At 42.9% G+C, this 13561-nt stretch overlaps 1 protein-coding gene across 1 annotated transcript in view; it reads right to left on the bottom strand.

Moving 5' to 3' along the window:
* Nucleotides 1-826: 826 nt before the first annotated feature.
* The window catches only part of TXNDC8 (thioredoxin domain containing 8), a 39422-nt gene continuing 26687 nt past the window's right edge, over nt 827-13561 (bottom strand). The window contains exon 5 of the mRNA XM_027105236.1: nt 827-930. Within this exon, the coding sequence (XP_026961037.1) occupies nt 868-930 (63 nt within the window). The 3' untranslated portion in view covers nt 827-867. The remainder of the gene's footprint in view (nt 931-13561) is intronic.

Raw genomic sequence — 13561 nt, 5'->3', positions numbered from 1 at the left:
ACCAGGTGGAAGGAGTTTACCGTATGCTGCCCACAAGCATGCAGACCCCAGAGCAGCTGGAATCGGAAGGTTAATGCTACTGGCTCCCAGTTACCTCACCACCAACCAGTCAGAAGAATGTCCACGGGCTGATCGCGCCCTCCTCTTTGAACCATTTACTATAGAACTCCTCACTACCCCCTCCAGGTCAGGACACACAGTTTTGAGGGCATTAACCCACTGTGGCCCCCTTTGCCCAGCAAAGCAGTAAAGCAATTCTTTTCTACTTCATCCAAAACTGTCTCCAAGATTCCATTCAGTGTCAGTGTACAGAGGCTGAATTTCGGCTACAGGCTTGGCATATTGCCTAGCATGTAAAAAGTTTTTATATATGTAAGCATAGCTGTTTATATGTGCTTTTATCCAATGACACATTTCTAATATAAGGTGATATACTGGAGAATTTGGTACTACAAACAATGACTCAATGGGGAAGAGGCCTCTATGTATTTGGAGTGCACCAGGCCAATAAGACAGTTATTTGTTTCTTCATTGCTGAGGTGGATCCCATCTTCCACAATCTCTGGAAAACTTTCTCACTGAGCTGGTATTACTTAGCTGTGCAGGGCCTCTGCTGTGAAGGACGCTGCGTAAGGAATGTGCTCAGAGGAAGTGGAAAGGCCGAGTGAGAGAATGCAAATGCCACAATCTCTGATAGCACAAGAGTTCCAAAAATTTTTGCAGTGAGATGGCAATATGGGATTCAACCTGTAAAGCATTAGGAGAGAGATCAATAGAACACTACAATGTTTGCTGGAAATAAAAACACAAACACAATCACGGTGGCCTTTTAAAACGTTGCAAGTATGTCTTGTCTTGGAGATCAGCTTACATTAGTTCTCGAATCTTTTCTTCCAGTTTTTTAGCATCAGTTCCACAAAGTTCAAAAATCTGTTCACAGATACACAAAGGTGAAATAGTTATTGGTTCAAACATGGCAAAGATGAAGCTTTGAGGAATTTTGTTCCTGGTTATAAACTTATCCTCTACTCATTTCCATCATCTGCAAGATACTTTAAACATACATTAAACACATTAAATTTCTGATGTTTTAATTATTTGGCACCTTTTCAAAATTGTTTATGCTAATATTTTGCCAGATTTATATAATTCTCCACGATGTTCCTCTAAATTAAGATCTAAAACATATCATGTTGTTGGAAATGAGGAAACCCAATCACTGAAACTTCTCAGAGCGTTTATACACTGATCTTGAGGGCTTGTTAATTCATATACATGATCCCCTGAAATCAAATGGCTTGTGATGTCCCATGCCCTGACTTTAGCCCAGGTAATGGTAGTTTAATTAATTGATTCATAGAAGCACATTTTCTTTTCCAATTCTCACATCTCTGAATCAGGATGCATTTCACAGGGGATGGTATATTTTATTCGGAACACTTTTCAGTAGGAGATAAAATAAGGGTGCCTCTGTCAATGCACATCTTATGTTTGATGAAATATGGAAGTTAGAGACCCTTAACTATTCATGATCAGTTTAGTACCAGTTGTATGAGGTGGGTGGAGAGAAGGAAGAGCTGAGATTGGGTGAAGACTTGAGTTTCCAGTGAGGGAGGTTTCAGCAGCCAGAAATGGTGTTAGGACATTGGGGGCAGGGGTTAGAAAAGTCTAGAACTAACTTCAGTGCTCAGTGTGCAGCAGAGAAGAAACTATGCCCACATCTAATGATTCTGCTTCCCCTTATAGCAGCATGGTGCCTGTGGGCATCATGGTTTGTTCTGTTCCTTGAAGGTAAACCCTACTCTTGTGCGTCTGTCTTGATCCCGTTTCACTTACCGGCTCGCTCAGGGATCCACTTCTATAACAGCAAATTGCTCTTTTGATTCTTGAGAATAGGGTTACCTAAGTGGGTGGAGAATTTCATGATTTATCTGGGTTGTCTGGTTTGTAGCCATCTCCTCTATAAATAGTTCTCTTGGCCTTGGCCACCAGGGGAGGAAGGTGTCAGAAAGGATCTGCAAAAGGCTCTTTCTTAAGAGTCAGTGGCAGCGGGACGGTGCCTCTAGGGCGTGAAGGGAGTTTCATACTCCTCTCAGGCTAGAGCAGGTACCAAGACAAGAAGTCCTGGCAATAACATAGGCAGGGCTTGGCCACCTGAATGACCAGACTTGGCTGGGGACAGGAAAAGGATGCTAAGCTTAGCCAACTGACCAAAGTACTGAACCCATTGCCAGGAAACTCCTGACCAAGGTGAGGCAAAGGAAGACTTGGCATCCTCCATGAGGCTGGAGGTTGGGAGCTTGGGCATACTTTTTTCACTTGGGGGTATTAGGACTTTCTAGACAGCTCGGTCTGGTTGGAAAGGAACTTTGTCCCTCGTCTCTAACCAATGCTGGGGTGGAATGCAGGGTGGGAGAGGCTTGGGGTTCACCCCAGTCTCAGTCTGTCTTTCTCCATGGGAGCTGGAAAGGTACTATGTTTGCAGTGGTTCCCGTTTATCCTTCCTTGTGCCCTCTGTCCAAGATTCCTCCTGAGTCTCTATCCTCTACTCCTCTGCTTCAGGAGTGGCTTGACTCCAGTGAAGGGCACACGTACTAGGTGAGCAGAAGAAAGGCACTGGCAAAGAAGGGATGAGAAGTTCCCAAGGTGTGTCTGTTCCCCACGACCACCGCCATGTAATTCTAGACAGTCCCCCCCCGCAGTGGTCTAGAAGATGATATTTTTGTCATTCTTATGGCAATAACTCTAGTGGATCTGATTATGCCTCCTTATCTTAGGATCTCCCCCACTGCCAAAAAGCATTGTGGAACCAAAGAGAGATTGGGGGGCCCTAAAGATGGGCATCTCTCCTTGGAGGACACTGCCCTGCACAGAGGGGTGGCACAATCTATAAGTGTATTAGAAATAGGAAGGCACAGGCCCGAAGGGAGATTTCCAGGGAGGGGTGATTTCCATGACCACGGGGCTGTGGCATGCCTGTGCTGTGACTTGGGCAGCCAGAAGCCACAAGTGCACTAAGAGCCTTGGCTACTGTTGAATGTGACTCCTCTTCCTTTTAGATACATTGAGCCTAGTACAGGGCACCATCACCCACCCTCGTACCTGAGCCAGGAAACTGAGGTCACTTAAAACATTCATATATCTTCAGAACATTGCACACATGTCAGCATACAGTTTGGGGAGTTATTACAAAAGAGAGCCCACCTGTGTAACCATGTCCAGATCAAGACGCAGATAGAGCTTTAGTCCCTCGCTCCCAGTCATCACCCTGTGCCCCAAGCCAAACACTGTTCTGGATTTTTCACCATAACTGAGCTTAGTCTGTTTTTGAACTTTTATAAATGGAATTCTACAGTATGTAGTGCGTATTCTTCTGTGTCTGGCTTCTTTCACTCAACGTGATGTTTCTGAGATTTACCTGTGTAATGGCCATATATTCATTTTTCAGTGTCGTTTTTTAGTACTCTGTTGCACGACTATAACACAGTTTATCCATTTTGGCTGTGACCAAGAGTGCTGCTAGGAAAATCCTTTTCCACAACTTTGTGGGGACATCTCTGGGGGCAAATGAGCACCCATTCTTGTTGGGTTCTGTCGTCTACCTGAAAGGGGGATTCCTGAGTTCAGCTTTAGTAGGAGATACCCAACAGCTTTTCGAAGTGATTGCATCAATGTACACTCCACCAGCAGGGGATGAGGGTTCTGGTTGTTCCACATGCTTGACAACACTTGGTATTGCCAGTCTTTTTCATGCTAGGCATTCGGGTGGCTTTAGGTGACATTAAATTTGTCTCTGAATTCCATGGATTTTTACCCCATCAACTTCCCTCTGGGTTTTAGTAACAGCTTACAAATTGGTTTCTCTTTCTCCAGTCTGTGCCCCTGAGGTCTCTTCTCCCCCTTGAAGCTCAAAAACACACATCCCATCATGCTTTCTATGGAAATTCTTGAGTGTTTCTCCATCATCATAAAATCCAAGCTTTTTTTTTTGCAGTACGCAGGCCTCTCACCATTGTGGCCTCTCCTGTTGCGGAGCTCCACAGGCTCCGGACGTGCAGGCTCAGTGGCCATGGCTCACGGGCCCAGCCGCTCCGCGGCATGTGGGATCCTCCCGGACTGGGGCACGAACCCACGTCCCCTGCATCGGCAGGCAGACGCTCAACCACGGCGCCACCAGGGAAGCCCAAAATCCAAGCTTTTTACCAGAATTCCTCGACCTTGTCCTTTCTAGCTCCACTGTCACTATCTACCGTAAACTCTGGACTCTAGCAACACTTTATAGTTGGATTTATTTATTCATTTAATAAATACTTAGTGAGTGCCTACCATAAGCCAGACATACGGTGAACAAAACAAGACAAAAGCCCCTCACGGAGCTCACATTCTAGTGATAATTTTACAATTTTATACTACTGGTGTATATGATTATCAAATAATTCCTGACCCGTACCTGTGACATTTTTTAACTCTCTGCTTCTTCCCAGCTTTAAATCACTTGCTAATCTTAAGCATCGTTTAAGATTGAACTCATGAAGACTTCCCTGAAGTCCTTCTCTGTCATCTCATAGTATCCACTATTCTAGTGCATTCCACGATTAAAGAGTTGATTTTGTTATCTGTCTTCCCCACTAGACCAAGGATGGGGACTGTACTTTATTTTCCCGCCCATAGTTTTAGTATCTAGCCCAGAACCTTACCCAGAGTAGGTGCTCTATTAATGGTGTTAGGCCTGAAATGAGCTGAACTATGCTGATTTCTGGTCACTGAGGTCCGGGTCCAAGATTCTGTGTTAAGTTTCGGAGATTAGGTGTTATCTATTTCATTCTTTCTTTGTCCAATTTGCCAAAGACAAATTTTATATTTGTGTCTCCCTGTCTAGCATGGGCCTTTGCATATAGGAGTTTAATAAAAGTAGTTAATAAATAAGGAGCAGCTTACGGATAAGAGCTTATTTTATAAGTAACTTTCTTTGGAAAGGATATATATGCAAGGCCGTTAACATACAATTTCTGCTCAAAATATTTTCTCATTTTAACCTGAATGTTTGGCTGTACCTCTCAAGCACATGCTCCACTCTGAAGCATTAGGAAGCAGTGTTTACCTTGTTCTTCTCAATGCCTTCATTTTTCATGTACGGCTGCCACCCTAGCAATGACTGCTAATGAAAATTACAAGCTCCAGTTTGCAAAGACCAGTGGAATATGGAGTGGCTGTTCCAGCATTAGAGAACCAACTATAGCCAACAATCAGTTAAAAAAAAAAAAACCCTGAAGTTTTATCATGGACATTTTCAAACATACACAAAAACAGAATAATAAAATGAAACCCATCCTCTGATTACCCACCACCCAAGTGCAACCAGATGCAGTTCTGTATGCCAGAGACATTCAATCACCTACAAAGAGTTTATTCCTGCCGCTGGGAAAATGCAAAGGGGCTGGAGAGACAGTGACTTCTGAGAACATAAATTAAGGAGTCTGGCTAGTGATGTCCTCATAGAATAACTATAAAATATGTTGGCCAGTTGACGTGCAATTTAGTTGAGTCAACACTGAAGTTATGTTTGGACCAGCTGTATGAGAGCTCAACAATTTTCAGACCTCTGTAGTGAGTTAAAAACAACAACAACAGCAACAAAATTCTCCAAGCAATAGCGACCATCACAATACGAACCAAAAAACCCAGCAACCAACCCACACAAGATACTTCTTGGAGGATGGCTGTGGAAGTATATGTATGTACAAGTTTATAATGTGAAATAGTATGATGTTCTTTTTCTTTAGGAAGGGTTTATTAAGACATTAAAACTGATGAATAAGATGAAAAGGATATGTCCAACAAGAGAACGTTTAAAAGTACCTCAACCTTCTGCTGAGAGGTGGACAGTGTTAATCACCGTTTGTTCCTATCTTGGCTTCCTTCTCTGACTCCATCCACACCCGTTCCTTCCCTAGAACCATCTGCATCACATTGCAGGTATCTGTACACCTCCTCTTTGACTTTCACAACACCCAGGGCAGACTCTGCAAATGCAAGGAGGTCAGTTAAGGTTTTTGGAGTTGAGCAAAATCCAACCAGGATGACACAGTCCCTTCGAAATAGTCTGTTTCAAACAGCTCGAATTTGTATGTACTTGCATTTAAGAAAAGAGCATATAAAGCAATCTGTTCACTCACTTTTCCCTAATCTATGCTGGCCTTTTTCTCAACTTGTTCCAGTTGTGAGGCTTCAGTAACATACTAATTCACTTTCATTTTCCTGTAGCAGATTTAGAAACTGCCTATGCATCTGTTTCTTGGAACACTGGTAGCATAAATAAGGATGAAAGTGCTTTTTTCTTCTATGTTAGAAGTTGACAAACTTTTTTTGTAAGGGGCCTGATAATACCCACTTTAGGTTTTGTAGGCCATATCGTTTCTGTCAAAACTACTCAAATCAACTCTCTGTACTATCTGCAACTTTTACGTAAGTCTAAGTTTTTTCTCTATAAATCTATAAATTATATAATAACATTAAGAATATAGTCCATTTTTTATAATGATAATGCAGCCATAAACTTCCTTTTATAAAAAAAAAAAAGTCTACCCAAGTTGTTAGGGGAACCACTGACCAAAACCGTCCGTCCTGGCCTGGCCAGGCACGACAGTAACCACTTGCATGAGTTATCTTACAACAGGAGGTCCTGGTAAGGAACGTGGAACTAACAAGCTACCACCAACTGGAAGAATTCGGGAAAGGTCGAAAGGAGAGAGGAGACGCCAGTCCATATGAGCTACCAACCTTCCAGAATCCTTCTCACTGGAATCCATCGTGGCTGAGCGATGTGCACATCACCAGGAAGGACCCTGAGTCAGAATGATTGGCCAGAGACAACCCGGAAACTAACCCCATTACCATAAAGCCTGAGACTGTGAGCCACGTGGCAGAGCGGTTCTCCTGGGTACCCTTACCCTGCCGCTCTCCACCCGGGCTCCCCTTCCCAATAAAGTCTCTTGCTTTGTCAGCGCGTGTGTCTCCTTGGACAATTCATTTCCGAGCGTTAGACAAGAGCCCACTCTCGGGCCCTGGAAGGGGTCCCCCTTCCTGCGACAAAATCAGCTATTGTAGTGCGAAGGCAGCTGCAGGTAATTAGTTAAACAAATGGGCATGGCTGTGTCCCAGTAAAACTGAGAGTCAGATTTGGCCCCGGGGCCATAGTTTGCCAACCCTTATTCTATGCCATCAACTGAAGCTGCCTGAGAGTCAGTCACTCAGGACGATGTGGCTTTCTGTTGAAGGGAATAAGAGGCATGAGTCTAATGTTGTGGGAATTCATCTCAAGCTACACTGAGAATAGGACAAGTGATTTTGGACTCTGGCCAGGTTAGATGTCATCCTGCCCATTACTGCAAGTGTGGGATGGAATTTTGTTCTTCGGGATAAAAATACTTTTGGAGCCATTCCTTTCAATGGCATATACTCTAGTTCTCAGGCCTCCATTAGACCATCTGCTTAACTGTCTATTATTGGGAAAATATACCTGTTTCCTATATCCCTTCACTTCTCCCCAAGTTCAAAGGCGAGCTTATCAGCTGAGCCTAGACAAAGGCATGAGCTCATGCCTATCCTCCTCTCCCTTTTTGGGAGTGTTTGCTCGAGGGACAGGTCTGTCCTTCTGCAAAGCACATTTGAAGTGAGCCTAACATCTGCCTTCTAAAGATAGCTCTGGAAAGCTATGACCCTCTGTCCTCCCTTTTTGGGGCTAAATAGTTATGAAAAGCAGCAGTATCTCCTCCACCTGGGTGGGGAAGTTTGTCCTCTGCAGCCCCAGATTCTACCGTAGGCGGGGGGTCATCTCAAGATCTAGGCTACAAGTGGGAAATCTTTTGACGTGGATCCAAGCCATGTTCTTCAATTACTACAATTTAGCACTACTGCTACATTTTTTTTTTTTTTTGCGGTTCGCGGGCCTCTCACTGTTGTGGCCTCTCCCGTTGTGGAGCACAGGCTCCAGACGCGCAGGCTCAGTGGCCATGGCTCATGGGTCCAGCCGCTCTGCGGCATGTGCGATCTTCCCGGACCAGGTCACGAACCTGCATCCCCTGCATCAGCAGGCGGACTCTCAACCACTGTGCCACCAGGGAAGCCCTACTGCTACTTTTAATAAAGGTGACATTTTGATTTTCCACATGAATCCATGTGAGAAAAAAGTTAATGTAGCAGGTGTGGTTGCTTACTCCTGGCGTGTCTCCAAGAGAACCACGATTGATCCATCACCAACCCTTGGGTAATGTGGTCCTCCAAGTGTTCCTCGTGTTAGTGATGGATGATTTGGTTACATGTATCTGGAGCAACGGACTATGCCATTGCTGGCTTGCCAAGTTGTTTTGCATAAACGTCAATAATGATGATGTGCACCTAGTTTTATTGTTGGGGTCCTGAGTTTCCATTGTTATGGCTGGTTGTGTAGCTATGGTTGCTCAGCAAGATATATCTATGTGACCAGTCCCCACATAAAAAAACTCAGACCCAGAGAATCAAAAAGGCATCCCTAGGCAGAGACATTCCACACATGTCCCTGAAGTTCACTGCCAGGGAGAACACTCTCCTAAGTACCCCTGGACAAGGAAGGGCATCAGAATTCTGTGCTGGACCTTTCTAGACTCCAACAACACCCTTCTTTCTTCCCTGCTGCTTTAACTCTGTGTTTATTGCTGTAATAAATCTTAGCTAGGAATATAACATGCTATTGAGTCTTGTTAATCCTTCTGTGAATCACTGAATGAAACACTCCTTTAGTTCAACAATTTAAAATTCAGAGAAGAACAGGGCTGGGACTAGGGTGGAAAATTTAAGGGATGCCAAAAACTTAGTAATTACGATAAATAATATCTTAATAAATATTTTAAAAAGTATTAACATTGAATGCAAAAAACCCATGATAAACGAAACATCAAAAATTCAAATAGGGCTTCCCTGGTGGCGCAGTGGTTGGGAGTCCGCCTGCCGATGCGGGGGACGCGGGTTCGTGCCCCGGTCCGGGAGGATCCCACGTGCCGCGGAGCGGCTGGGCCCATGAGCCATGGCCACTGGGCCTGTGCGTCCGGAGCCTGTGCTCCGCAGCGGGAGAGGCCACAGCGGTGAGAGGCCCGCGTACAGAAAAAAAAAAAAAAAATTCAAATAAAGACAGGTTTCCACCCTACACCTGCAATATCTTGCCTCACTTGCCTCACCCAAATCCCTGCCCTGGAGAAAAGAGGTACACAATTACTGCCTGTACGTTGCTAAAGCTGAGCACTGCATCTTTAGCTACGGTGCTAAAGGTTGCTAAATGGTGATAAATAGTTGCTGTACTTCTCTGCCTTTCCCTTCATGTCACTTAGTTCTTGCCTCCTCCAGTCAATTAATCTCTGATAATGTATCAGCTGCTTATGGGGCTGATATATAACCCCTTTTGGGGATCTGCACCCCTCAGAGCCCTGAAGACTATATGAGAATTCTTTTCTTTTCCTCCTCATGCAGAAGCCCTCTGTAACTAAAACAATCCATTAAGGTTGAATACCATCGGTAGGTAACGCCTGAATGCTAAGATAACTTAGCTTAAATGCATACTATGGTTACTCAAAAGAGCTTTACAGGTCGCTGGTAACCTTCATTTCTAAATTTCTATTTACCCATACATTTTCAGGAAGATAGGTGCACAGTTAGATCCTGGGGCTCTAATAATAGCTACATTTTATAGTATGTACAAAGACTAGTGCTGGGCACTTTATTTACATTATCACAAATTTTTATGACAGTAGTTCAAAGACACATGATACTGTCTGTATTTCACAAAGAATGAAACTGAGCCTTAAGGTGGTTAAGACACATTCCCAAGGTCCCCCACTAATAAGCAGCAGACCTGGAATTCAACCTACAATCATCTGACTCCAGACATGGCAAAAGCCAGCCGCAGACACTCTTTTGCGTGTGTGTGTGTGTGTGTGTGTGTGTGTGTGTGTGTGTGTGTCTGTGTGTCAAACCTTGTTTTTTATGCACTTGAACAATGAGCATTTGGGAGGGTGATTCTCCAGGGACCACCTCCTCCTCACTTCCTACTGTGTCACCTATTGTCCCTGCCTGGCCCTTGAAGACACTGCGTACGGGACCTCTGCTTCCAAGCCTGTCCTCTTTCTAGCACTAGATGGTGTCACCTACTTTGGATTCCTTTTATCTCTGTACCAACTTCAGGAAGGGTGCTTGCTGGAAATGACTTCCATGACCTCAGCTGGAGCCCTGCGATTCATACACATAAAAGGGCAAGAGCTTCTTCTCACTCCATATGAGAGCTCAGTTCTTCTGAATTATTCATTTTTGAATAACTCATGTATTAGCATCTATGTACTCATATCCCATCACTGCCATCTTTCCTAACTGCTTTAGGAAACCATCTTACGCTCATATCAAAAGATGAAAAGAGGGAGGCAACTTTTGAGAGTTGGCCCATATTTAAGCAGTTGGCCAAGACTTGCTAAATCTTTTTTAGTCTTCCTTCCTCTACATAGACATACCATCTTTCGCTAGAAGCAACGTAATGCACATAGAGGATCTACTGATGGGCTTCAGAGGCTCATTGAATACCCTAGGCATTACATGCACATTTCAGTTTATACGTATATTTTTCTGGAGAGAGAGAGAGTTTATAGTCTCCACTGGATTTTAAGAGGGTCTACAGATTTTAAGAGGGCCTATAAACCAAATTTATGAACTACTCATAATAGCATATAGTGTATTATTCTGGTTACAAAAATCAGCCAAGGTTTTGGATGCCCCATCTGACAGACACCACAGGAATGCACATTTTGTTTTCTTTTTCTTTTGTTTTCTTTTTTTAACCACAATGAATCTTACTAGAACATGCTGTGATGTCCTAGATGAAAACACTAAGGAATACAGCAGGAAAGAACAAACCCACCTTATTTATTACCTAGAATTTGTTTTGGCTGTCCTTTGCCCTAAAACTGTGAAATAATTATAGCTGTTGTTTATAGTGCATCCCAGCCAGATGTTCATCTAACCCCTGCATGAGAACTTCCAGCACCAGGGAAGGCCCATCATCCACCATGACCCTAGGTCATGATTATGTAGCTTCATTTGTTTTAGGTTTTTAATGTTTTATTTTGTTTATAGTCTATGTATTTTGCGAATATTTGAAATGAGCTAGACTCAAGGCCAAGATAAAATAACAGAACCATTAAAGGATGATCCAGTGTGGAGACGGCAGTTAGGAAATGCCAGGAAACTGCACGTAAGGGGGCTATTGTATTTGAGTAGAGGAGGTAACCCTGAGATTTTTGGCAACCATGGAAACAGAAACCCAAGGGATTCCTTAAGTCTTCTGATCTAATGAGAGGAAGCTGATCATATTTTCAAGGGAGGCAAACATTCTCCTAACGCTACATTCTCCTAACTCTATGTCCTATAAGGAATTATATAAGGCTTTTTAGACAGTGTACATTTTAAAAGGCATTAATGGACAGTGGCTTGTTGCCAGATGCTTTACCATAAATGTAAAGACATTTTTTATAACATTACTCCATCGAAGCTAGATTCTAGGGTTTTTTTTAATACTAGATAAATAGTATTTAACTGCTTCAATAAGCCAATTTTCAGTTGTGCCATCCCAGAAGAAAGAGAGGAGCACGTTTATAGAAGTGCTCTCAAAGAAGTATATTTAGTTTTTCTCTATTCCCAGGGAAACAGTGAACGCCACTGGCAGCCTTCATAGTCAATTCTATTGAGAGAGGAGGGAAATTCACAGGGACTAGTCTTTTGGCCTGGCCACCCCAAACTTCCTCTGGTTCCAATGATTTTCCAGTGCAGACCACTAACAGGTAGAGCCTGAGGGGAATTTCAGAGGTCTCATAGTTCGCCTGCAGCTCTGGATGTAATGGTTAGAAATGGGGACCTTGCAGAAGCCCTACAGGGCTGTTCAGCTACCCAATTCTGGGGGTGGAGTCCAAAGAGGGAAAAGATTTGTAATACTGTGTCTTTATTACCTCTCCCACCTCCTTTTTTTGTTCCTTTGTCTTTTGCACTGAAGATTGATATTCTTTGTCAAATGGAACAACCATTACAAATCTTTTCCACAGGTTTTCAAATGATATCTAAATTGATCCAGGTATGAATCCTTCTGGAGATATGATTACATATAACTACAAATGAAATTTAGAAGTAGACTCATTTGATATTATGACATAAATAATCTCAAGTTTTCTTTTTTTTTAAAAAAAATAACTCTATAACCGCCATGCTAAGTTAACGCTATTCAACGAAAAATTCCATTCTCAAGAAAATTTCTTGGGACATGGATATCCATGTTATAGTTAGAGGCTTGCTGAATGACTCTGGAATTAGACTACAGGGAGGTAGATCAGTTTAATGGACATTGTCATCAATTCAGTTGATTTTATTTTCCATTAGCTAGTTGGCATAAAATTCCAATTTGAGATCCTTAATGATCCCTAGAATACAGGCATTGTATTCCATTAATTCAAAAGGATCCATACTCTGTAGACACAAGTTCAGAAATACTTGATTATAGGAGGTCTCTCCACCTACAAGTGAGGGCTCTTACACCTCCAGAGAGAACCGAGACTAAGCAGGGCCAAGCCTTGTATCAAAAGCATAGCTATAGATTTGCTCGAGAGCCTAGACACATAATCAACTGAGAACACAAAGTTTTGTTTCCTAAAACAGAGAACAACCTTTGAGCCATTAAGCAGTATCTTCTGCAGAAAGGATGAAACCAGAAAGCTATTCTGAGCTGGACAGAAACTTCCTCTGAGTCAGATTAATACGAGGACAAAATCGGAAGGGGAGGCAAAGCTGTGGGGGGATGCAGGGGAAAGACAGAAGGCTTCACTTGTTTGCTCATTCATTCATTTGTTCACTCCCTCATTAGTCAAACACAAAATAAATATTTTCTATTGACGGGGGATTCTCCTAGGCCCTGGGGTTTCAAATCAGACATGAACTACTCCAAGTGCTTAGAAGAATATGAGAAAACTACATGAAGTTAAGATCTGAGTCAAACAAAAATGGGCTTGGAAAGGTAGATTGGATCAAAATTAGGGAGAAATTTTAAAGTCAGACTTGAATACAAGGGTCTAGCCTTGATTCTGAAGGCAATGGAGGGGGACAGGTATCAACTTTTAAATAAGGGAATGACATACATGGAGCAAGGATTTATTTGGAAAAGAGAACAAAGCTTTGGCGTGAACTTGGGGGTGAGGAGGGCTATTGTTTAAGTTAAAGGTATTCACAGCTAGAACTAGAAGTGGGGGTGAAATTACTAAGGGAGAGAGGTAAAATGGAAAAAAGACAGAGCCTTGGGAAACACTTATATTTGAGAACAGCAGGAGACAAAGAAGCCAGAAGAACTTGGGGATGAATCAGCAATAGAAGCCAAAAAAGGAGGAAGTTTCCAGAATACAGAAGTTGATTAGTTAATGACACTTGTGTAATCAAGGAAGAGCAGGATTCAGAAATTGCTTTTTAAACTAGGTGCTAGAAGGTTCTTGGTGACTTTCAAGAGTGG

Source organism: Aethalodelphis obliquidens, unplaced genomic scaffold, assembly GCF_003676395.1.
Source record: "Aethalodelphis obliquidens isolate GAN/ISIS:26980383/991018 unplaced genomic scaffold, ASM367639v1 scaffold7, whole genome shotgun sequence".
In the NCBI taxonomy this organism is placed as follows: domain Eukaryota; kingdom Metazoa; phylum Chordata; class Mammalia; order Artiodactyla; family Delphinidae; genus Aethalodelphis; species Aethalodelphis obliquidens.
Note: the sequence above shows the minus strand (reverse complement) of the source record. Positions and strands in the feature narration are given on the sequence as shown.